Consider the following 27,100-nt stretch of genomic DNA (forward strand, 5'->3'; position numbering starts at 1 on the left):
ATAAGACCTTAACTTACCGAGAAGTGTTTACAAATGTAATAAAATACACATTAGTGTAACATCATATTTTTTGTTACACATGTTAGGAATTCTAATGAAACAATTTTGACTGTGTTTAATATGGAGCTTTTATAACATTTATACTAACGAAAAATACCATTACTACACCGAATTTCCAGGTCAAACTCGAAGAATAAACTGCATAAAGACATGAATCCAATATCCAATAAGATTTTATTACTCATTTACATACAGAAAAATTGTTTATCGAAAGCATTAAGAGCGAATTAATGTATACACAGAACATGTTTCTCCAAATTCTATAAAGAATCTAATCGTATGCTTCTGACTTACTTATATGTTTACGTTCGTTCATTTGTTTCATTATTCATTGATTAACATTATAATTTGAAATACCGCAATGGAAAGACACGAGTTATAATCAAGTAAGAATGTATTTGGCTCTTCAATTCAGTTCAAGAGGATGAATCTAAAAAACCTTTATATCTTTTCAAGACAAAGTTGTCACCGACAAAGTTGTTTTAATGCCCATTATGTTGGCATAGAGTTATTGAAGTTGGATACTATTTGATCAGGTGGTGGTGGAGCCTCCAGAGCTGGGTCGCACGAGGTTGATTCGGAGGCCATCACGACAGGACCACAAGTAGTAAGATTGACTGCGGGCGCCGCTGGCTTGGGGATGCGAAACTTGCCCGAACTTCTCTGAACGTAATCCTTGCTGGATTCTCCTTTGAGCACAATCCACTGAAGGAACTCCAGCAACTCAGAATCGAGGATTATGCAGCTTTGTTTGGCCAAGTGGTTCTTCAACCTCTTCATCAAACACTCTGTGACAGTCCTGAGTACTTTCTCGGTCTCTGGAATGACCCTTCCGTACCTTACATTCAAGGAATCATTTCTTCTACAGAGTCCTAGGCTATTTCCCAACACGGAGCTTCTTTGTGATTCTGCGATCACGGTTTCTACTATGTCATTGGCTACTTCAGCATCTATAGTTTCTTCTTCATCGAATTTTGCCTTCTTCTTAACGGTTGGCGTGACCGTTGCCTTTGTTGTTGCAACGGAACTTACTGACGTAATATTCCATTGAGATACTGTAACGTTATTTGTGCTGTTTGATACAAGAGTATTGTTTCCGAAAGGCACTTCTGACGAGTTTGACGGTTGCGAAGAGCTTGTTGTCATGTTGATAACCTTTAAATTATTTCGTGCCACAGCGTCGTCTGAAGTTTCAGCCAAATTTGAAATCCTGTGTAAATCAAATAAAAAAGGTTCTGAATAACTCCTTCTTCCTTTTGGGGGATTTGTGCTTTCAAGATTGATAGTTGTTGTGATGTTAATTGTCGTATTAAGTGGCTGTGGTGTAGTCTTATTAATTGGTTTGTAAGTGGCCTGGACTAATGAAGCATTTCTTAAAGTTTCACTTTGCACAATTGCAAATTCTTCGGTCATATTTACTCCTTTTGTTCTGGTATGTGGTCCTTTTTCCTTCGGTTGAAGAAACTTTTGTAACCTATTAGCCCATTTATTTGGTGTGTAAAACTGAGCAGGTTTATTAGGCAAGTTATGTACAGCTGGATTGTATATGAGTGCGGTATCTTCTGCCTTCTTATTGTTTGTAAACTCATCAAGAACTTGAGCATCCTCAGTATCTTTATTTTCCTGGTGCTCAATAACAGGCTCACTATCAACATATTCGTAATAAGGTTTTAGTCTTTGGATATTATTGACATTATCATCGTAGGTGCTATATACATTGAATACTTTAGACCCCTTATGGTTTTGATCTGCATCGTCAAAACGCAGCCTTCTATAGCTAGACTCACTTATTTCATCTTCATAGTTTTCTTCGCCGTCTTCATCGAGGTCACTGTCAACTTCTGTGAATGAAAGCAGTTTTCTACCGAACACTTTAGTCCTCTTATGATTTTGATTTCCATCATAAGAACGTAGCCTTCTATAGCTAGACTCACTTACTTCATCTTCATAGTTTTCTTCACCATCTTCATCGTAGTCACTGTCAACGTCTGTAAATGAAAGCAGTTTTCTACCCAGGAGATTTGAGGAATAATTTGGAATGCTCTTCTTATAAATATGCGTCTTTTTATCAGAATCATACTGATTTAAGAAAGCTATATTTTTGAAAGAAGAAACGTCATTGTTATCTTCTACATCTTCACGCTTTCCATTGTCCAAAGACAAGAGATTTCTACCGAACGGAACTTCATCTTCTGCTTCTGTGAAATTTGATTTCTTGTTAGATTTTCCCTTCGAACATTCACCACAAGCCACTACCTCTTTACAAGGACAGCCTCTCTCCCTCTCGTTGGACTCACCCCTAAACGCCAGATTGCTGGTGATGCTCTTCGCTTGATAATTAGTTCTCTCTGCATCACGCTTATCAATCTCCGAATTCGGGGGCATCATATTGTTTATGGCAAGATCCATATATTTTCTAATAACTCCTTCTTGATCTTCTTGATCCTGCCAGTATTTGTCTTCAAGGATACCTTGTAAGGGATCGGGTTGGAAATCGATGTCTTCATCGTAAACTGGAAACTGCGGCAGGATTCCTGTAGGTTTGTAAACCCTTTTGGGAGTATCCTTGGCAGCCTCGTCTACCTTAGAACGAAAACCATGCTTTGCACTTTTAATCCTCACTACCTTTTGCGGCTCAGAGTACAAAGACGTTATCTCTTCCTTTTCTTTTATCCTATTGTTACGTCGCCAGCTTCTGTCTCTAGTGGCTTGGTTACGGGAAAACGACGGTTGTAGTCTCTGAGACATATCCACGATCGACATTCCCCTTGAGTTCTGCCTCTTCATTATAGACTCCTCAACTCCCGGTGTATCTATATTCTGCTGCTTATAGCAGTCCGCTTGCTCGTCGCTAGTTAAACCCTCAACAGCTGACTTCTCTTGCCGGGCTAGAGAATCATGGCTGCCTTCATGTTCCTGCGTATCCTGTGACATCTGCGCAATTTTGTCATCCTTGCCGCTGCTGAACAGAGTGTCCACATGGTCCACCAATGGCAGTTGACTGATGGACTGCTGAGGATCTGCATGCTCCTCCTGGCCAGACGGTACCTCCCCGTTCATGTAGTCCGGATTGACAGCGTCTACCTCTGGGATACTGCGGCGCACTCTCACTACATCTGTGTTCAGAGATAACGTTACGTTGAAAGACAAGTATAATGTTGGTGTTTTACAAAACCTAATAATTACACTTGGAAATTTACAAAGTCATACAGTACACGAAATAAATGCTTAGTAATTAGAGAAAAAATTGTCAAGACATTAATTCAATAGAATTATTTAACCATCGAAATCAGTTCAATTATAACTGGATAAAAAGAAAATTTCAGTTTTATACACGTGTAATGTAATTTTAAATTTATGATTCTGTCTTATTTAGTTAAATTCACATTTAGACTCAGCAATTTCCCAAAAGATTATGATGTATTATACAGTGATATTGATTGAGGATAATTAACGTATTGTTTTATCTTGTATATGCAGTTTGACGTACTTCGTACGCAAGTACATTTTGTACGACTAGAAACTAGTCATTTAAACAGTATTTTAATTTACTTGAAAACTAAAGCCATTAGTATAAAATCAAAAATATGATGAAACGCAAACACATGTAAACATGTAGCTGAGCCTGGTGTGTAATGATGTTAGAGCAGAGTTGGAACTTTGAATACATGCTTTGTTAAATGCCTGACCGTCTATATTTTAATATAACTGAATCAACTTTAATGAAAATTTGGTAGGTTGGTAGTACCTATCAATAAATAAAGTTTGGTAAAAATTTCCCATCAAACTTCATAATGGCAGCTATTTAAAATATTTCAACCAAAATGTCATAAATAACATATGAAAATTACTGACATATTTAAATATTAGACTTAGCGCGCATTTTCTGTTCCCACGCGAGTTTATACTCAACTAGGCAACAGTTCAACAAAGTAAAAAACTGTACAACAGCTGACAAAATATTTAGAATGTGTTAATTTATATACACTAAATATGTGTCAGTAGCCCATTAAATTGAAGTATTATAACCCTAAATCTTCCAGATATATTTTAACTTACACACTAAAACTTAAACATAAGTTATATTTTGTAAAGAAATACAATATATACAAAATAAACATGTTTTTAACAAACGATATTTTGTATGTTTTATACTCAAAAAAACACATAAATATAGGCAAAGACTTTTTAAGCACTTTTTATAAGTATGGTAAGGCCAACATCAGATGTTTTTGACTTACTGTTAAAAAACCTTGTTATGTTTTTAAAATTAAGGGAATACAGAAGGGAGGCATAGCATAATAACGTTTTTCTTATTACTATTTAAAGTTTTCCGAAAACAGTCATACTTATATAATACTTCTATATTAAATAAATTTGAAGCTGAGACCGATTTCTGAGATAATGTTCTTAGAATGCATGCTTTACTTCATGAATACATTGTTTTTTGTATAACTACAGACACTACGAAGTTGTATTTCGTTTTCTTTTGTTGGTTATTCTGTGCTACATTTGAGCTGTAATCTGTTTTCACATTTGTTTTCTGGTTATTGTTTATGTTGATGTTCTAAATTATGAACAGTTATTTTGTTCGGTAAAGTAGTTAAGTGTTTGTTCTAGAGTTTGAAAAATAATTATTGTGTTGTGTTTTGATTGGGTGAAAAGTAATGTCTCGTTCTAGTAGATTAAGAGGTGGTAGGAAAAAAAACCTCTAATTCTATGAAATATAAGTCTGGCAGTGAAGCATCTAAAATAGATCTAGCCCTCCTTCAGTTCGGCAAAGGATCACTTAAGTTCATCAAAGAAGATAAACGTAACTAAGAAGAACGGCTTTTCACCTCATAAGTTTGTAATAGTTGTCAGAAGCACTAAGTACGTGTAAGAACGCGTTGCCAAGCGGTTTGGCCTAGCATTTCAAATGGAGATCTTTATTATGAAGATCCTTCTAAATGAAATTAATAGCTCTAAATGAGTAAGTACATCCAAAAGCAACAAACAGGTTGATGTAAGTATTAAGCCTGTAAATGGATTGAGGTCAATAGTCATGGCTGCTTGGAGTGTGCTAGGTGGCGTAATGAACCCCCCCCAAGCGCCTACCAAGGTTTCACCTTTTATTACGCTGCTAAAAAGTAAAGCTGAGTATGTAATGAAAAAATGCAATGAAACATGCAGTAGAGGAGAAAAAAATCTCTAATTCACGGTAAGTAAAATGGAAGCGAGCGGTACCAGAAAGCTGGCATCCAAGGTACTTCGCACGGTGATACAGGCAAAGTGATAGACATAAAAGTTTTATTCAAATGTTTTATATGTTTAAACAAAGAAAATCACTAAAAATATTAGGCAACAAATTAGCAAGAACGAAGCGGCGGAATGGAAGCAGCTGGAAAATAAAAGTTTGTCTTTATTTTATTTTAATTTCTAACGGAAATGCCAATAAATATGCCGACCAGCCTTACAAACCTTCTCTGAACCCTTTCCAGCCCTGTCTTGGATGTAATAAGGTTTCCAGACCACAGAGGCGTACTCAAGAATAGGACGTAAAAGAGACCTATAGAGAATAACAATAGAGAGTTCAGACAAACCACTGGCAGTTGTTCGCCAAAGAAAGCCTTGCTTCACAGCAGGTAGCCTCATTGTGATGATCTTGGATTAAGTATACCGTTTAGGAGAACGCCAAGATCCTCCACTACCTTATACTTATTAACTTGTACTTTAGGTTGATAAGTAAAATGTGTGATACTTGGAATATTTGGAAGACTATTGGTGATACTAACAGTTTCTAAACTATTGCTGGCAGCTACACTTATGGTAATGTTGAAATAAAAAACTGAAATGTGTAGGATATATAAAAAAAAGGGTGACAGGCTTAGGAAACTCCAAAAACATTCACTAGACCCTATACTGGATGGTGACAAACTTTAGGGGAAAAATAAGCTTACAAATGGCCTTATTGATAAATTAGTCTTATTATGGTAATGAAGTTAGGAAAAACACAGTGTAACAAACATGATAGCAGCTGTATACACTTCAGCAAGTTTTCTCAGTACGACCTCTGACCTACAGAAAAATGATACTTGGTATAAGTATAATAGTAAAAACTGACAAATACACCACATAGTAATAAAAATAGCATACTTGTAGCGATAATGCTGGCCATAAAATTAACTTTTAGAGCCTTTGCCAAACCTTCTTTGAAAGTGTTTACAAGGCAAAACCAAAAATGTTAACGAACGTGTCAACAATTTCATTAGGTCTAGAATGACCAAAACGATTTATTGGATTAATTTATGGAAATATAACTAAATGAAAGCACTTAGTGCAGTATACATTGAGCTTAGGAAACGTACAGTCGACGTTATGAAAAATATAGACTACAACAGACAAGGGCAGACACTATCATCAATGAGTTACAAAGACAAGCCGGGGGCAAGCTAGAGAACTCAAAAGGAGGGTCAAAGGAAATTTAAATGAAGAACCTGCATATGAAGCAGAAATGCAATAACAGTAAACGAACGCTATATTTTATTTGTTATTTTGTATCTTGTATTTGTATTTTTTGAGTGCATAAGTAATAGTAAAGTAATGCATTCGTCAATTGTCCACTAATTTATATTAGTTTATGCTGAAATATTTAAGAAAATTTATAATAAAATTGTGTTAAAACTAAATTTTAAGAGTAGGCTATAGCATAATAAAACAACGTAATTTATTAATGCCTTTTACTTGGCACATATCTCAATATTGTTCCGTAGACAGCATACTTCGTTATGCTTAAAACATATTTGTATATAGGCCTATATGAAATAGATTTAGATGAAAAACTTTCAGCTACATAAATTTGAAGCATACTAGGTTGTAAAAGGTCATCAATCCCTCTTCATGGTCCATAATATATAGTGACCATATTCTTTGCGATGTCACGGAAGATTTATTTTTTTGTTATTCCAATAAAAATGTAAATTTTACAGGAACCACAAAATCAAATTTCTTGTTATTTTCTGACAGTATCCAATATGTCTTTAAGAATCTATTGGATTTTTTAAAGTATTCTGTTACAGTTTAGACAATAGAAATGTTTAGCGTCTCCAATATTCATTTTTTATCATTAAAATTTTTAGGAAACAAAAAATTACTTTATTGAAATTTAAAATACCCAGTAGTTAAAAATACTGCTTAACAAAGGAAAAAAAATTCAAGTTGATTGGTTAATTAGTTTCAGCGTACTTTAATCTCTGTTAATATTGAAAAGATAGGACTACCGTCCCTCTTCCCTCAAACATTTTTATACGATTTTCTTGTGTATCAGTCTACAAAATCCAATTAAGGATTCTAATTTAATTGTATGTATAGCCTAAAATGCTTTAACTGTTATTAATAAAAATGTCTATCCACAAAATTATTATAGAACTGATTTATTTCCAACTAGATCTTTTCTTAAATCCTAATGGACGATTAGTAGTTTAGCAATTAATCTTCTGTAAAGCATTCAGTAATCAACATCATTTAGAAGCAAGATTCAGTTTCCTCACCATTTCATCCCTCAAATCTTTATAATTAACTTTTTTTATTCTTATCAATTTTTAATACTAGTTATGTTATTAACATCATTAATTATTTAATAATTTTATGTATATATATATATATACATATATTTATATATTGTTTTAATTTCATAAAGATAATTAAGTTCAAGAAATTTGGTTGATTTACTTAAGAAAAAATTCTTGAGTTGTTCGTAAACAATTATTGCTTTAGCTCTTAGTTTATGTTTATAGTTGTTAACGATTTAATATTTTTTAAAGCCCGTATATATTTCTTTAAAAATATTTATGGTTTTACTTCTTAGAGTCCAATATTTTGTACCCTATAATTAACATTCCATATGAAGATGTTCAGAGATTGGCGTTATAAAGATATTTAGTGATATTAACAAGTAGATACATGGTTATGTCGCACAATTTACCAATTTAAATTATATTACATTGTAAATAATCCATTACACCGCTGCAGTATTAAAGAATTTCTCATTGTTGCTCCAAATAATGTACTAGAGGCTATTTATTGACGTGTAACGGAAACCCTGCTATAATTTTGTATATATAATTTATGTGTTACTTGTTTAAATGATTTTTCGTTATTTAGAGATATCGCTATCTTTGCACTTCTTTCTGTTTCATTAATCTAAAAAGGATTCTACAATCCCTCTAACGAATACGTCACTTGGAGCTCTAACTGGAACGGCATCCTTGAAATAAGTGATGGTAATTCAGTGCTAAAAAACTAAATCTTTTTAACGTAATTTGTAATTTTGCTAAAGATCATATTCGTAGTGAAGCCTAATCTGAAACCCTGACACAAGGTGAGAAACTACTGTATTATAATCTGAACTGAGTAATATATATTGTACAGGGAATCCATTTTATCTGTGCCACCAGTGGTATCTCAGGAAACAATACATGTACATGAAATCCGAAAGTAGGGTACTTTACTTATTTTTTGCAATAAAAATGTTAATTTATAAATAAAACGTTTGGCTATAATTTGCAATATGCCACTTTAAAATTTTAAGGAATACCTATATTTTATTTGACTTATGGATGTAAATAGCATTTTAATTTTTTATTCTATAAGTTCTTTTATTTACCTGTTCAGAATATAAAGTCTACTAAGGTTTTTTAATGAAACTTTTGACATGTTTAATAAGGGTTTTGTGAGTAAAATTTAACACAAGCTATCAGCGAATAATATGGACTATTACTATAATGTACAGGTATTTATACAGTAATATAACCTCAGTGTAATTTAGCCATATCGGTACATTGATCAACAATCGCACAGGATCGAGCTAACAGCTGTAAATTCTAAGGCTCTCGTCTCGGTCTTGGTTAGACATGTTCTGTGTTCATTGTCGGTCAGTATTGTCCACTTCCTATTGTACTGACTCTCTGCCTTATCCTGTATTATAAGCTCTCACAGTCCTGCACATGACCAGGTCGTCTAAGAACAAGGCTAATAAGGATTATCAAATATGAAATAAAAATGTTCTGGTCACAATGTAACTCGAACTTACACTGCTCCTTAGTGATATTGTATCCATCTGGCAATATCCCGCACTTTGGAACCTGAAAATAGAAAAAAAAACTTATTGAAAGGTGAAAAACATTACATCTGTCAATGACATGTTTTTTACTGCAAACCAATATTGAACAATAATTCTGTGTAAATAATAAAGTATTTACTGTCGATTAGTAAAGGTAAAAATTAATTTTTGTTTGTTTCTCAAGTTTCTGTGGTGATTGGATTACAAGCGTCTACGTGAGATGTGTTTTAACACAGATAAATAACAAACATAATATGAACATTAATGAAATGGCCCAATACATATATTATAAATAAAACAGTGGGAATTTCGTGTGTTTTACCTGATAATGTTAAAACCAAAAGATTTCAATAGCCTACCCTACCCAATAACCTACTAATCAATAGCTAGAATTCTATATTTGTAGGTAAAACGTAACTTTTAAAGAATAAAAATATCAAAAGAGATGGTTTATTCATACACGACTCTCAGTTTAAACCCAAAGTAAACAATTGTGACAGTACTGTACATATTCCTCTCTATTGTTTCAGTATTTCCTATCTCAGTAAATATTATTTTTAATATTCATTAAAGTGCAAATGTAATCTCTTCTATGTCATATGTGCTCACTAAACAAGAGCTAATACTTGCACAGTTAATCGTTCTCAGGTTCATTTAAAAGAATATGAAAAATTAAAGTCCCTTACATTATTAATTCAGATAATATTTTGTGAACTAGTATATACATTTAAATTACTAAATAAGATGAATTTCCTCATTTAGTCCAGGTATCTACAGGGAATTTAAGAATATTGTTTTTTGTTTGTTTTTTAAAATTAGTTGGTTTTTTTCGTACTACATATAGAGTAAGAGTTATTAATATTCCAATAACTAATTAACTAATTTAATGCAAATGTCATAATTAAGTACTCTATCATTAAAACTGATTAAGTTCACTCGCTAACGAATTGTAATCAAGGTCCCAATTATTTAGACGCACCCGTTATCACATATGCCTTTATCATCTGATCGTACCAGCTAATTATCAATCCATACCTAGCATACCACAAATAAAATAATGTACGAGACATTTCCTTATTTCGTGGTACATATTTAGTTGTGTTTATAACTTTCTTGGTTACGTTTTTGAACAGCTGTCACATTTTAAAGACAAGTGTACAATGAGAGAAGTGTTTGTTGTTTTACCATTTACCACCATAATAAAATTATAAAAATCCACCACTTACAAAATCAATCTTGTACTATTCAATTTCCCGTAAGGCGATGAAAAGGAAATGAAAGCAATCTGGCTGATTACAAAGTTTTGTCAACTCCACAAACCATTCTATCTAGAACTGTACAAAGACATTTTCCCTAGCCTCAAATACAGACCATAAAATCCATAAATAACCGAGTTATGAATTTTTAGGGTTGAACGGCCACTATACTTGAGTGGAATTACATATCAAGCCATATAAACAACTTAGAAAAGTTATTTATGTGATGACTTGTTGGACAATGTTTGAACATGTTTCAGGATTCCTTTCGCTAGTTGCTGGAGATTTATATATTGTTATGACACTTACTTGTAATAGACATCTTGAAAACTATACGAGACAAACTAAATTGTGCACTGCAAAAAGAAAAATAACAACATATTTTATGCATTACAACACACTTTTAATTTTTTCTCTATAATCATAAATAATCAAGTAGTGGTGTTCGAATAACCGCGATATTGGAATAAAAAAATATAACCTTGGATACACCCGCCTTGCGCTTTTTTCCACGCACTATTTATTGACCTGTTGATCTACGTAAAGTCAGTTATTTGTGTGAGAGATCTTAATATTGGTCTTGTATGTAATACAACTTACAAGTGACCTACAAGAGTGAGTTAGACCTCATCGCTGTGTACAAACTGAGATTAACAGGATCGATTTTATTGTCACCCTACCATAAAATACCTGAAAGTGGTAGACATATAGACCACAAGCTTGTTTGCTCTCTGCTTGAGATCCAGAAGGAGAAGACTGAGCCGTAAATTATATCATGTAGAGATTACTCCCTATTTTATGTTGAAAAAGTTATTGAAGAAATCACAAGGATTAGCTGGGAGCGAGGGACAGAAACGCAGGATGCCAATGGTCTAGGGGAAAGTATATAAAATCAAACATTAAAACAGTACATATGTTATATGTAAAATGGCACGGACAAAGAATGCCTCCTTGGGAATTGTATGATTAATCAACTTATAAAAACTATAAACAAGTTATGAAGTAAATATTGAAAATAAAAAAGTGACTGGTTGGTGAAAAATATATAAAAATTTAAATAATTAAATTATATATACAAAGAAAACTTTCATAATGCTTTACGTCATAATGCGTCATAATTACGTCATAAATTTTATTTTAAGACATTTACGTCATAATATGTCATAATTCATTCAAAGTTACGTCATAATCAGGTTTTGCTTAAAGCAATTAAATATTATAGGCTGGGACTCCAACATTATGTAATAGCTAGTACTTGTGCTTAGCAAATTAAAAAACAGTTATTTGAAATGGGTTTGAGTTGTGAATAAAATAAAATGAAGATAAATAAACTTTTGGAAGCTCAGGTAAGAGCACATGAATATTTATTATTCAGTTTAAGGTTATTGGCTAAATAAGCAGCTAATTAAGCAATGAACTCAATAAAATCCAGACAGAAGGCTCTGACGAATGTTTCAATACAGATGGTTATAGCGATAAGACCATTGGTAATAACAGGTTTATCGCATCTATTGTACTTTTCAGCAGTAAAAGTTTTGAAAACTGGAGGACCAGCATAATAATCTTCCGTTTAATGCCGTTGCACCAACTGAACTGAAAGAACTTAGGCCAATTTCGGTCCTGCCTGTTATATAAAAGACCATCGGTGATGAGATAGTTTTGGTTTTTAGGACGGAAGTGGTCGGTATAAAAACTGCCGACACGCGCATCTCGTCGTTTTTTTAGTGTTTAGCGATGTTATCTTAGCGAGAGACTCCGTTATCGGAAGAAAGCGTAATGCGCAACACACGTCAAAACAAAAAGTTTCACTTTCCAAGGGTCACCTTGAAAGTTGGTCTAAGAACTGATCCATAACCACTCTGAAGATTCTTTGTTTGAAGATTGTTTTTCAAAGAAGGAATGGCCTACTTGTTGTTTGATAGAGCAAATAGCTTATACTCAGATAAAGATGGATTAAAAGAGGAACTTCCAAAAATTTAAGTGGGTCTTAGAAACAATGTATACCCTCAATAAATAATAAACAAGCCCAAACGAACCAGAAGAATCTTTCAACCAGAGTAGTGATAAATTTTCGTGTATGTAAATGCCTTATGTGCTGGGATTATCAGAGAAAATTAGAAGAGTACCGTAAAATGGGATGAATAGAAACAGCGGGGTGAATAGCAACAAAACTTCAATTATCCGTTCATTATTTCCTAATACTCATTGTTCAAACTTATTATTGGTCAAAAGCTCAATATTTTTAGGTTGCACACATTGCAGGCAACAAGCAATTTGGTAGGTTAGGTTGGCAGTACTTGTTCCATGGATGTTATGAAAAGTTGATTGTTGCATAACAGTTTTCTGCAATTTTTACAATTATCTAGCATTACAATTACTAATCAGGTATGACATAAGTCATTGTACAAATGATTATCACTGCAAAACTACTATATCTATAATAGTTTCATTACAATAATTATTTGAGGTTAACCTAGCCCATATTTTAAAATCGTGGGGTGAATAGAAACAGTGATGAAATCTGTTTCTATTCACCCCAAATAATTATCTTGCAATAAAGAGTAGTTTCATATACACACAGAGTTAACAACCACTTAATAATTATAATATTTATTAAATACAGAACTATTAGACATGTTTTTGTTGCACAAACAAAAACTGAATCCTGAGTTGCATGTGCGAAACATTTGCAGCAGAGCAAACAAAATGCTTGGATTTGTCTCCCGCTTCTCAAAAGGTTTAAGTGACACGGCTTTAAAAACTTTGTATTGTGCTTTGGTACGCCAAATCCTTGAATATGGCTCTCCAGTGTGGAACCCCCACCAGAAGTTTCTCATAGATGAACTAGAGACTATTCAAAGAAGATTTATTCGAATGGTGGGTGTCAGGAGTTGCCTTCTCTATCGTCAGGTTCACATCGGGGAAGTGTCTCGTGATCTGGGACTCCTGACTCTTGCGGATCGCAGATTCTCAGCTGACTTTGTACTGCTGTCAAAGATCCTTAACGGCAAGATCGACTGTCCCGATATGCTGAGCCAGATCCTCTTGAGGACCCCTTCAGCCACTCGCTCCAGAGACCTGTTCGCTAGGCAGCAACATCGCACCAGCTACGCAGCAAACAATACGATGTACCGACTTCAGAGATCTGGTAATAGCGTCGCCGACATCGTTGACTTTTTTGTGGACAGTATACCAGTGCTCAAGAGGAGGATCGCCGGTCTGCATGAGTTATCTGCCTAGGAGTTCCACAATGAGGGAAGACACTCGTTCTTATACTTTACCTGTACGTCTCTCATTGCTGTTATTTATATATTGTGTCTTGTTAATTCTTGTCTATTCTTGTTTATTCATGGTTTTATTCACATTGTTTCGTGCTAATTTATTGTTGTTATTGTTCGTTGTTATCCATAGTTCAAATCACAGTGCACTAATAATTTATTACGTTATTGTCATTCATAGTTTATATCCGTTTCGTCACTTAAATAGTTTATTAATCGTTATTGCTCTATCTATCACTGTGGTTGTTTACTTTCACAGTTTATCTACGTTTTAAATCCACAAGCTGTTTAATATTATTTGTTTAATATTATTATACACAATTTGTTAATGTATTTCTATGTCAGCATCATTCTAAACTGTATGTAACTCATTAAGGACTATTGTAATCCCCTTATGTGCCCTTTAATAAATATTGCTATAAAAATTAAAAAATTTAAAAAAAGCTAAAGAAAAGGGTAGAAGGGGACCCCTCATTTCACACATCATAAATTTTTATCATCAATTGCACGCACTATAAATCATTTGTCATTGCCATCTATACCTCTCGCACATTGTTTTTTGTTATATATTTACGCATGTATACGTCAGTGTCTTGAGTTCATTAATTATTGTTCAAAACTGTAAAAATGGAGATATCCGTTAAAATGTAAAATAAATGAAAAAGAAGAAGTCAAGGAAAATGCCACGGACTTACGTACCGGCTAAGGAATACAAAAATCATCCAGAGAAAACAATCAGTGACGCTCTACAGTTTATCAAAGGCGGTGCATCTCTTAGATCAGCAGCTGCAAAATTTTACGTAAGTCATAGTGTACTTTATAGACGGTTCAAACAAGGCAATCAAGTGAAGAAACATGGAGGACAAACCGTTCTGAGCCAGGAAGAGGAAAAGCTATTTGTCTCCCGGCTACACATCTGTGGTGATTGGGGATACCCAGTAAATCCTTTAACGCTGAGAATGCTGGTAAAGGAGTTTCTAGACCGGCAAGGCAAAACGGACAAAAAATTCAAAAACAATCTTCCATGCCCGGACTTTGTAATTAGTTTTTTAAAGCGTCATAGAAAAGAACTATCCTCTAGAATGTGCGAGAACATCAAACGTTCTCGGGCCGCTGTGTCACGAGAAACTATTAACGATTACTTTGATCATCTGGAAGTTGAACTGAAAGAAATCCCTCCCCAAAATATAATAAATTATGATGAAACCAACTTGTGCGATGATCCTGGGAAACGCAAGGTAATAACACGGAGAGGCTGCAAATACCCTGAACGCATAATTAACTCTAGCAAATCCTCAACATCTGTGATGTTTGCTGCTACTGCTTCTGGTAAAATATTACCTCTATATGTTGTCTACAGAGCCCAAAATATGTAAGACAGCTGGAGAGTAGGTGGGCCTACCAATTCTAGGTATAATAGAACCAAAACTGGGTGGTTCGATACATTCTGCTTTTCTGATTGGGTGAATACTATTGCCCTCCCTTATTTCAAGAAAGTTGAGGAAAAAAAGATCCTTATTGGTGACAACCTTTCTTCACATTTATCAATGGTAGTTGGTGGTTTTGCAATGAACAAGATATCCATTTTGTCTTTCTGCCTAGCAACTCGACCCATTTGACTCAGCCACTTGATATGGCTTTCTTCCACCCAATGAAGGTCAGTTGGCGAGCGATACTTGAAAATTGGAAAAAAGGGGCAGGAATGAGGCAATCTTCAGTTCTTAAAGACCGATTTCCACCTCAGTCTGTTAAAACGTCTATCTGATGGACTCAATCCACAAAATGCTATAGCAGGTTTTAAGAAATGTGGAATAGTGCCCTTCAACCGTGAGAAGGTCTTGGGTATGCTACCTGCTGTTGATCTTCCTAACAATTATGAAAATGAAAAGGTTCGTGTGTCAGCCATTAATGACAGCTTCAAGGAATTACTTCAAACCCTACGACGTGGTGATTCAACCAATTTCGGTACCGGTAGCACCAGTAAACCCAAAAAGAAGAGAACTAAAGTGCCTGTAACTCCAGGTAAGAGTGTTGGTGTATCATATTTTGGGATCAAACAAGACACTTCAGCGATACCCTCTACCAACAAGGATACTGGCAAGTTAAGCATACGACAAAAGACAAAAAGAAAAGCATTAGTATCTGATTCAACATCAGAAGACTCAAAATACTCCTTACAAGATTCTGACCAAGAGTACATTTTGTCTACTACTTGTGAAGATGAGCAGGACCTTGATTCAAATCATGTGCTTCCAGATGACTCTAATCTTGTTGCTGGAAACTTTGCGCTTGTTAAAGTATATGGCAAACGCCCTTCTTCCTTCAGACTGTATGTGTGCAAAGTACTAGAGCCAGATACCGAAGGTTACATTGGGTTATTCTGCAAACGGTTGAAGCAAACTATGAGGTTCGTTCAAACCGATGAGGAAGCATTGTTTGGAAAAAACGATATAGTCCTTAAGTCATATGCAGTTGCCTAATGACATATCTTCTAGATTTAAAGGATCCATAAGCTTCGCTGATGATCTTTCAATGTACAGTGGTACAATTCACTAAAATTTCTTTGTCAAAACCATATGTGTGTTTGTTAGGTATAATATTGGTTGAAGTAAATTTTGCTTATATTTTTAAGTTTTCTCCTGTTTTGAACTCAATAAAATCTTGTTTTAAACATTTTAATGTGTTTCTAATCACCCCTGTACATAAAGTTAGTTAGTTAGTTAGTGTTTTTTATAAAGTTACATTAATAATAGATGTTTTTTTTTTAACTTTAAAGCTAAGATTCTTTTAACGTATAAGGTAAATAAATAGAATAATTTCTAGTTATACATGTATATGTATGTTAGTTTAATTTTTAACAAGGTTAAGTGGTAGAAAGGACTTTATAGTCCTAACTTCGCCTCTAATGAAGACATTCTTCATTTCATTTCATTTCTCTCATACAAAGTTAAATCCGGCTTGTTTCTATTCACCCAACACATTTCTAATTAGAAACACGACGCTCAACACATAAATAGAAGCAAGATTTCATATGTTGTTTCTATTCACCCCAAATGGCGGGGTGAATAGAAACAGGAGTATTTTTATTTTTTATATTTTTTTGTATTCCAAATCAAACATTTATACTAATATGTTTAGAGTAGAGCTTAAGACCAGTATTTTAAGCAATTTTACAATGTTTTACAGCGAACAGAACGGCATTGCAGAGTGTGCAAGATCCAAAACTGATTCTATTCACCCCATTTTACGGTACGTAGAAATCCAACATTAGAACCGCGTTTAAAACTCTCAATACTCTTAGACAAAGTCACGTAAAAAAAATACAAAAATGGCTTAAAAGTAAGGATAAAGGAAAAATGAAAAAAGGGCTACCCGAAAAGTCATAAATTACACATCATTGTTGGCTCGAAAACCATCGTATGGATTGGGATGAATCTAACATATTACAGCGGGATTTTATTTATTTATTTATTATTAACGGCAAGCAGCCAATTTACATACAATATGCAATAAGATGGCAGTACAGTGTATATAGTGCAGTAAAAAGTACAACTAGTATAAAATAATACAGAGCTAGCAATGGCAGAACACAACACAATATGACAATGATCGATTCCAAGTCCCAATAACTGTCCATCACAACAAGAAAGTTTAGTTATACATTAATATCATATAAAAATCAACAATATATTATGAAATAGACCAACGTACAATATAATTAACAACAATGTATAAAATAGAATAGTATAACAACAACAAGTACACGTAAATAACAACAACCAAAATAATATAAATACACCAATGATGCAAAAAGTCGAAATTAAATGAAATGTACCTTGCAGTAGAGCAGAACATAATAAAAAATACAAAATAGCAAAAGCTAAAAAATGAAACAGTCTTACAGTTACAGGGGTTTTTAAGTGTGTTGAGACAAAACATAAGTGGCCCGCTTTCTGATTTGATGTAGGCCATCAGCGAAAAAATCGCACTCTGATGCAACACGATTCCCCAGGCGAACAAATCTTGCCAGTGGACTGTTGAAGTCGTAGTTCGTGGAGTGGTACTTGCGGCTGAAAAGCCCACTAGATCTGGTGTTTACAGGGATCCTGATACCAATTTCAGCGAGAAGATCTGGGCACTGCACATGGGCGCCAACTAACTTCCACAACATGAGTACATCTGCTACATCACGGCGCAAAGACAGAGTTGGAATATTAAGTTCTGCAGTTAATGCTTCCACGGGAACATCAGGATAGTTGTAGCCAATCCTCACACCGACCAGACGAATGAAGCGTCGCTGGAGGGCCTCAAGTCTAGTCGCGGCACCAACTGTATAAGGAGACCACACAGGACTGGCATACTCCAAGAGTTGTCTTACCAACGAACAATAGAGAGAACGTAGGGCAGAAGGATTATTGATGCCTCTAGAGAATCGATATATAAAGCCCAACATCTTGTTAGCCTTACTACAAATAATGTTCAAATGCTCAGTAAATCCCATGTCACTAGAAAAACACACGCCCAAATCTGTTACGTTCGAAAGTCTTGGAATTTCGGAATTGGATATAAAGTAAGAGTACAGAATCGGTGATTTGATTCTATGAAAGGTAATAGCAGAGCATTTGCCGGGGTTCACAGACATATTATTGCTTTTGCACCATTCCTCCACTGCAATCAAGCTACTTTGTAGTTTTAAAGAGTCTTGTGGGGAGGAAATTTCCATGAAGAGCTTAAGATCATCCGCAAATAGCAGGGCGTTGACATCGACCACCTCCATGAGATCGTTAACGAAGACATTGAAGAGGCAGGGGTCCAACAACGAGCCCTGAGGCACTCCTGAGGATGGCGAGAATCTGGTAGATGTGGAGGAACCAATTTTAACACAAAGATAACGATCCCGGAGATAGCTGGAGATCCAAGACAATAAGGGGTTGGCAACTCCGTAGCCCCTCAACTTTGATGCAAGAACAGAGTGGTCAACCCTATCAAACGCCTTTGCCATGTCAATGTACACGGTATCCATTTGCTATTTATTATTTTATTTGTTATTTATTATTTGGTATTTATTTGTTTCAAAAGAAAATAATTAATTGAGGATCCTGCCTGTTATATCAAAGATCTTATACAAAATTTACATTTCTTGACAAAATTACAGTCAGAGTTTAGGAAGAATAGCACATTTACTGCCTTCATACGTTAAATTGGCAAACCAACCGAATAGTCACCCATCACTTGAATCAGGCCGCTTTCGTTTTAAACAGATTAGAGATTTGCAATACACCAATGCGGAGTCACAGTATGGTTTTAAAAAGTTCATCTAGAATGAACCAATAATAACAAAGGACCAAGCCCGTCCTTCCTTTTTGCCGCCATCTTGGTTTTGTTGTGACGATCGCTATTTACTATTGTCCTACGGTTACTATGGTTAGTTTTGTTTGTTTAGCCGGAGGACTGACCTATTTTGACCTATATTCTGTCGTTCAGTTTTAATAATTAGCGTTTACTTCTTATTAAGTGCATGTTATAGGGTTAGTATGCAGGGAATAGACACACAAAACTAATATTGTGATGCCTAAGTTATGCGTTTCACAATGCTTTGGTATGTTATGTTTACTTTAACCTAGATTGTAATCATGCATTAGTTTAGTAATTTGTCTGAAGAAAAGATCAGATTAAATATCTCGTAACTGGTTGTATAGTATCAATGAACGATGGCAAATGTCCGGAAAATCCTGTTTCTCCTCTGATGAATTACTGCACTGCCAATTGGTTCATATTTAAATAAAAACGTTTAAACGTATTTAAAATTGACTGAATTTAAAATAATCTAGATTTTGATTAATACAAGGTATAGGTATAACTGTTAGTATGACAACAGTGTGTCTGTAAAATATTTCAATTCACATCAGGCATTTCTTATTCATTGTGCCATATAGTAATATAATATTACGTAACATTCAAAATCTTCATTGAAACATTACCGAAAGGATAGAAATTTTTTATGTAGTTCTTAATCGAGTCATACTTTATATAAAGTGTAATAATGTATACTGGCATATACGTGATTATGTCGCAGAGACAAATTTGTCTTTAAAGGAAGTGTTGATAGTTGTAAATGGTGTTAATTAATTTGATTCTCAAAAAAGCTTTTACTCATTAATTTAAATAATATTTATTCTAATCGATAATTTTTAACTATGAATATTCAATTTCGATGGACTAAAATCTAGAACTAGTCCCTTCTCTAGAAATTGCTAGTCTCATAATGTGTAATAGGGCAATGATCAATTTCTACGTGAGAGGTGCCACGCTCAATTCGCGCAGGCAAGTGGTCAGTATTGTCAATTAAAACAGAATAGGATGCAAATTTGCAGATGAGAAGGGAGTGAACCGGAGCGATCCAGCATGGCCGCCTGATCTGTAATAGTCGTATGTCACTTCAGAATTACCTAGCACTCAGGGACTACTTGATTAACTTTGCATGCAGATGACGGCTTGTACGGTCTCCACAAGGACCGGTTCAAATGACTGCTCAATTGGTAAGGCAAACCATTAAATCCACGTATGTGTATTAAATTGAATAAAATTTCAATGTTTGTAAAAATACTATACTTTACTCTATTTTAGAGCTATCCTCGAACAGATCCTGTAAAATTTTAAACAGTTATAACCTACTTAGACCAGATGTCATAGCTTCAAATTTTCAATTAAGTTTAATTAGGTTTGTTTAAATGGTTGTTCATGGTTTTGTTGCTGATTGTATCTTAGTGGTGTTTTTGTTTTTTATATTTTATTTTACATTGAATAGTGGCGGTCATTATTTTTATGCCTTCGGTTTGGGTTAGTTTCGGGAGTGAGATTATGAAGTTTTTAGAGTGGAGTCTGAAGCCGAAGTTGAATATGTAACTTTAAAAATATTACATTTTCATTTATACAGGCTGGTAAAGTCTACGCAACATGATCTAAAGGGTTTATTTAAAGTCACTAGAAAGCTCCAATTTCGTTCATTAACATAAATAAAGATATGACGGGAAATGTTTGTACTTTAGATAAACAGTATATGTACAGAATCACAAACTAAAATGTAATATGATACAGTATTCAGATAAGATCTAGAAGTCATCATTCAATATTCCTCAACTTCATCGTCTTTTCCATTCAAATTTTCCTTCCAGTAGACACTTAGAATGAAGACGTGATTGTTGACTAAGAATGTGCATTTCATAATGAGCTTGAGCCAGATATCTCGGCCAATAAGGCTTGAATGTGTAACTTTAAAAATGTTACATTCTCACTTATACAGGCTGGTAGAAATAAAAGCAATATAACCTAAAGGGTTTAATTCAAAGTCAATAGAAAATTGCTAACATTAACGTAAATACAGACATGTAGGGAAATTGTTATGCGTTAGATAAATAGTATATGTACAGATTCACAAACTAAAATGTATTATGCTACAGCATTCAGATAAGATCTAGCATCAGGTTGTAAGATCTCAATATTTATCAACTTCATTATCTTTCCAATTCAAATGTTCCTTTCCAGTAGACACTTGAATGAAGACGTGGTTGTCGACTGTATGAGCATTTGGTGGTATGTGAATTTCTTGACGAGTTTGAGTCAGACACGTCGGTCAATAAGGGTCTCGTTAGGGTAACTTAAACTGTAGATGGAATGGGAAAACCACTAGAGCTGCAGGATCTGTGTGGGGTGGATAAGTCAACTTACACCTCATCACATTAAATGAGTTCAGTGAAGTAAGGTGGTGCAATCGGCGTTGGTCTTAATTTCAGACTTTCGACCCTCTAATACAAAGTAACAGTGAATATAGCCAATGCTCGAACTAGTTGTAACCGTGCCAGGAGATCTGCGGTCCCCTTGGATCCTTGCAGTTAGAAAGCAATTGGTGTATCAATGACTGCATCCTGTCCAGATGAAGGCATCCACACTGTGGCACGAGGACCAAAATCCAACTCGATAATACCAATGTAGAAACTAAATTTTAAGACTATAGTTGAATTTATTCTGGGAATATCCTGCAAAATACGGAGTCCTGCAAATACTTACATACAACAAAGCATTTTTTCCAACCTCCCTTAGTATAAAGAAAATTAACTTTAAAAGTAATAATAATAGAAAATAAAAAAATCTAGTCTATAACTGAAACCGTTCTACCTTAGGGTCGCAATTATTTTGTATAGGTATGCTTGAAGTTGAGATAAGTGTATTGTATTTGTTATGTATTAACCTCGTTCTGTTTTCTAAATAAGAAAAGTTTGCAACTGCACAAATGTTATATTCTTGTCGTTCTCATTTGCTATGAATATGAACCTCAATATGATAAACTACTATATAATTTTTAGTGAAAACGTACCCTTGTAATATTTATTACTCATAATAGGTAAATTTTTTTGTAGAAGTTATAATGTGTACTTTTCACAAAATTTAAGTCAATTTCAAACTCGTTAATATGACAGCATACAATTTACTAACTTGCTCCTAATCTTTCTTTCTTATAATTTGTGTAATATTCCTACCTATTCTGTTTCTGGTTGACATAGCTATAGCTAAATATGTCAAATCAACTTTTAACTCAAACATACCAACAGAGTAAACGGAAATTTCTCTTTTCTAGAAATTCCAAGACGTGAATAAATCAGTAAGACTTTCATAACAGGCGATCTTGAATTGAATTGTGTAAGTAGCAAACATTATAAATTAGAGTGAATATGCTGTAAGAATCTCAAACAGGTTAACTGTTTGCAGTACATCTTAATTCAAATAATGAGCTGCACTTTCATTGAACATTATATTTTGATATTGTATATACGAAAGAACTTTTTAATTTCCATCTGGATTTACGATGTAACGACGAAGAGAACACGGCAAGACTACAGTTCATAACTGATCAGCTGATATTAAGTTGGTTATTGGTTAATATAACCAATCATCTGATACAAAGTTAATTACTAATATTAAGTAGATTGAGTATATATATATCCAAAAGCAAATATACTGTGTGAGTTTTCGATTGAAACCAAATAATATGTATATAAAGTCTTTGATATCTAAAATCGTTGTAAAATATAAAGACACTATTTTAGTTATATAGATTTTTATATAATTTTTAATCATTTGAGTGGCGCTGGCATTTTCCCAAGTCATATGCATAAAGTGCCGAGCTGTTTTTTTCATATTTGTAAGATTTCGGGGTAAAAAGTTGTTATAAAATAACTATCCACCATATTTTCATAATCTTTTGTTATTTGTTGTTTCTAATGAAATGAAGAATATGAAACATATCGCAACAAGTAAAATTTGCTTTATAAAATAAAAACATTTTTTATAAAAAAGTTGTTTATAAAAAGTTAAGTTTAAACCTCATTTGAGTATGTATAGGATTTTAAGATTTTTTTCATTTACAATGCCAAAGGCCACACAATTCTAAGTAAAACGCATGTATAATATATGATTGTATAATAAAAACAACCATGCCACTATACTGTATGTATAAACAAAATGCAGCCTAGTACCGACATTTTATAAATTTTATTTCATTTGTTAGAGTTTGGAAATTACATACTGTAGTAATAGTTTAGTGTTCACAATACATCAAATATAACATAAAGAAAACACAATTAAATATGATTAGTAAATTTAGAGACAAATACTTGCTTATATTTCTTTTGTATGGGTTTCAGAAACTTTGTAAAAACCAAATTAATCCTATTGTATTTACACTGAAAACTCACAGTTTTTGCTAGGACATAACTCAAATCACTACATTAATTTTATGAAGAATGAGGTAAAACACTATATAAGTTACTCTTTTGGTTAGTATTTACTTAAATACTTGATTATCAGCACGTAAACAACAAGAATAGCCGTTATGCAACACGGTAACTAAACCGGCAGTTAGTGGCTGGAAGACAAAATCATCGCAAAGGTACTTCGTTATTATCGCAGCACACTATTTTTGGACGAGTTTTCCTTATCGGAAGGAAATAAACTTATACATTATACGTTCCTAATACTTTCCTTGTTCCATAATAAATCGAAAAATACTCTAGGAGCCATACTTCTATCGCTATCAAGTAGGCCTACACGCACAAATCACCTGTCACTTTCGAATAATAAAACGTTGTTCTTTTAGTTTTTGTTTTAATTGATTATCGTAATAATTTGGAAATTGCAATATTTTATAGAAAGTCTGTTCTTTTTAATACTGTAATTTATTTTGATCCTGATAAAGAAAATTCGTCCAGAATAGTGGCCGTCTGAAAAGTACCCAAACAACATATGTTTCACAGATCAAAGAGTAGGAAAATAACATAAAATTCGTATTTATCAATAGTTTGAAATCTATTGAATAAAGACAGCTATCTGGTTATTTGGTCAAAATACTACTACTAAATATAAATACTATAAATATTATTGAAATACGAAACGCAAAATTATCGACGCCGGTACTTTAAGCACTTTTCGTACCGTCAAAATTAGCGGCGCTGCGGCACTCGAAAAGTCCTTTTTATATTGGTTCCATGGATATAGAGGATATCCATTATTCATTCAGATTTTACATGGATAGAATAGAACATTAATTATATACAAATAGATAGTTAATTTCTTCTTGTAATAACATTTAGATCAAACCAAAGGAGTCAAATTTAATTGTTCGTCACACAAATGTATTGCTCCTATAAATTTAAAAATCCTGCTCTTACACAGATTCTTTGTAGCAATTTAATTTTGGTACAAAGAATAACACTTATTTTAATTTTTTAATTTTTGTTTATCATGAGAAGTATGATAGGTACAGTGTTACAATGCAAAACTTGACCGAATAAGGAAGAGAGGTAAATTTTCTTAGGAAAGTCGATCTTATGCTAAACGACTTCGTTAAGGACATCGAACAGGGGGAAAAGAGAGGGACGAAGTCAAATTCCGAGTACATACAAAATAAAAACTATCAATTTAAATACATTCTTATTGTAATCACAATTTTAAAAACTAGTTTTAATTTTCATCTTTTTCACTAACAAGAAACTTTCAAAGACAAACACTATGGTCAACAAACCACAGTAGATTATTTGTTGTTGCCTATAATATTTACCTCCTTTGATGCAATTAAAGTATAAAAACAGGTGAGTTGCAACGAATGCCTACCGTTTAATTGTTGTGTATTCAGAACCCTCTTTTAGTGAGGCCAAATCAGTTAGTTTTAAATAGTTATTATGAAATGAAAGAAATTCAATGAAAAGTTAATAATGAAATAATACACATGAACAGAATTTTTCGTTCATTTTAGTATGTGTTATCGTCTAATAAAAAAAAAAACTCCATTATATGACAAAGAGTACAGACAGTTTCATTTTTAATATTTTTCTTGGTTTGTAATGTTCTCTTCTATACACTCATAGTTTTGATATTATCAGTGACTTTGGATATGATGGTGGTGTAAACGTTGCAACTCATAGAGGTCATGAGAGATTGATCTCTTTCAACAACTTGCAAAGAATATAAATTAAATATAACTGGACTTACCGGCTTGGTTTGGACTATGGCCATCCAAAATGTAAAGAAATTTACAAAGATAACGACCAAATTTTTCATTTTTTACTGCAATGTCAGTAGATTATAAGTAGATTTATCAAATCAGGATTTCTGAAACACATTTAGTAGCAAAATATAGTATAAATGCAACAGGGTTTATTATAAACACTTTTGCGCAACATAAGAAAATCTAACACACTAATATCATTTGAAATTGAATTGTAACCATCTCAGATCAGAGTAGAAGTGAAAACAATTACACGATTGAATGGAAATAAAAAAAAATCTATCCATAATGTAGAATAAAGTTATAATAGCTTCATCGATCACAAGATCAAAGTAGTGTTTAAAATATTGTAGTTTTAAAATATATACTTTCTTATTTAATTTAATAGCAGGGCATTTTTGGGTTTATATTGAGAACTTATCATAGCGATTATATATCCAATGCCTAGACATTTCCGGTGAATAAAATGCATACTTAAACTACAGCACAAATGTAATGCTTGTTTAACGTAACATTGTAGTTAAAAATGTAGGAAACTTAGAGTGCCATGTGATACGTAATCAAGTAAATTGTGAAGAAGGTTTGAGTGGATTCATTAAAACGTGAAACTAGTCTTCCACATGTGTCTGTGAAATCATTTCAGTGAGGTAGAGTGGGTCGCTAAAAATATGTTTTTTTCCTGTTAAAATCGTTTACTCTGATATCCTTTTACTGAAAAATAACATTGCCAAATAAAAAAAAGTTATGAACTAAATTATATTTATAATTATTCAAATACTATTCTGTAAAAAATCTGTCTACTTATTAGGTATTTAACACAAGGACAACTTTGAATTGTTTCAATAAAATTTTAAGCTACGGGTGTAAGACCATTTCAACCTTGTACAATTACTAATGTCTACATTAATCACAAATTAAATGTCTAAACTAACATGCATCCTCAGTTTGAGATTTCGAAATGACAGGCACATGTGAAATCTATCTTTCTTCCGACTGAGACGGAAGAGATATTTAACACTTACCAACCCTGAAACAACTTTACATTTAAAAATTAAATTAAAAAGAAAAACATCAATAGTAAAAGTTAATAAATTACTTATAAATGAATACGTTGGATAATTTCAAGTACTCTTAGAAATATAAAACAACTTTTTATATTTATTACAATAAAAATTAATGAGTACGTACGGAGAAGTAAAGGACGTACGAGAAATGCACTTGGGTTTTTTTCTTTATACATTTATTATGACTTTGAAAAATAAATACAAATAATCAGTTTAAATGTTATTCAGTGGAGCAACTGGCAATTTAAAAAAAAGATTTTAAACATGAATAATCACTTGAATACTGTTTACAACGAAGTTAATTAACAAACCGATTATAAAGCTGTGGGAAGAGAGAAAGCAACAGGCCACCTAATGAAAACTTCAAGAGGAGAATTATGGGAACATTAAATTTACATAGGGTACAGATAAAAGTTAAAACCTATTCTGGGACTGAATTTAATCTACTCAAAGGATTTCGCTAATTTATTCTAATTTAGTTTCAGGAATGTCTCTTGGTGAAATGGGTCTTTTGACAGTTGTTCAAGTTTTGTTAATTTGTTGTGGGCAAAATACAAAAACAAATGACACGAAACTATTACAATACAACAACTCTGTTCTTACCTTGATTCGCATTAGCATATTTCTTGAGTCTAATTAATTAGGTATCTTTCTTAAAATGTATTTTTGCTCAGACAATAGCATATTTTGAACTTATGAAAAGTGTAACATTTAAATATATATAAAAAATTGCAATTTCTGTAACTGCATCTCACCGACCAAACACAAATTGTAAAAGTTAA

At 33.3% G+C, this 27,100-nt stretch overlaps 1 protein-coding gene across 1 annotated transcript in view; it reads right to left on the reverse strand.

Annotated features, from left to right (window-relative positions):
* Positions 1-215: 215 nt before the first annotated feature.
* LOC124362910 overlaps positions 216-27,100 on the reverse strand; it is a 29,089-nt gene continuing 2,204 nt past the window's right edge. The window contains exons 2-4 of the mRNA XM_046817798.1: positions 25,239-25,358; positions 9,131-9,182; positions 216-3,176 (exon numbers count right to left, since the gene is read on the reverse strand). Of these exons, the coding sequence (XP_046673754.1) occupies positions 553-3,176; positions 9,131-9,182; positions 25,239-25,307 (2,745 nt within the window). The 5' untranslated portion in view covers positions 25,308-25,358 and the 3' untranslated portion in view covers positions 216-552. The remainder of the gene's footprint in view (positions 3,177-9,130; positions 9,183-25,238; positions 25,359-27,100) is intronic.

The sequence above is a fragment of the Homalodisca vitripennis genome, chromosome 5, assembly GCF_021130785.1.
Source record: "Homalodisca vitripennis isolate AUS2020 chromosome 5, UT_GWSS_2.1, whole genome shotgun sequence".
Classification (NCBI taxonomy): Eukaryota; Metazoa; Arthropoda; class Insecta; order Hemiptera; family Cicadellidae; genus Homalodisca; species Homalodisca vitripennis.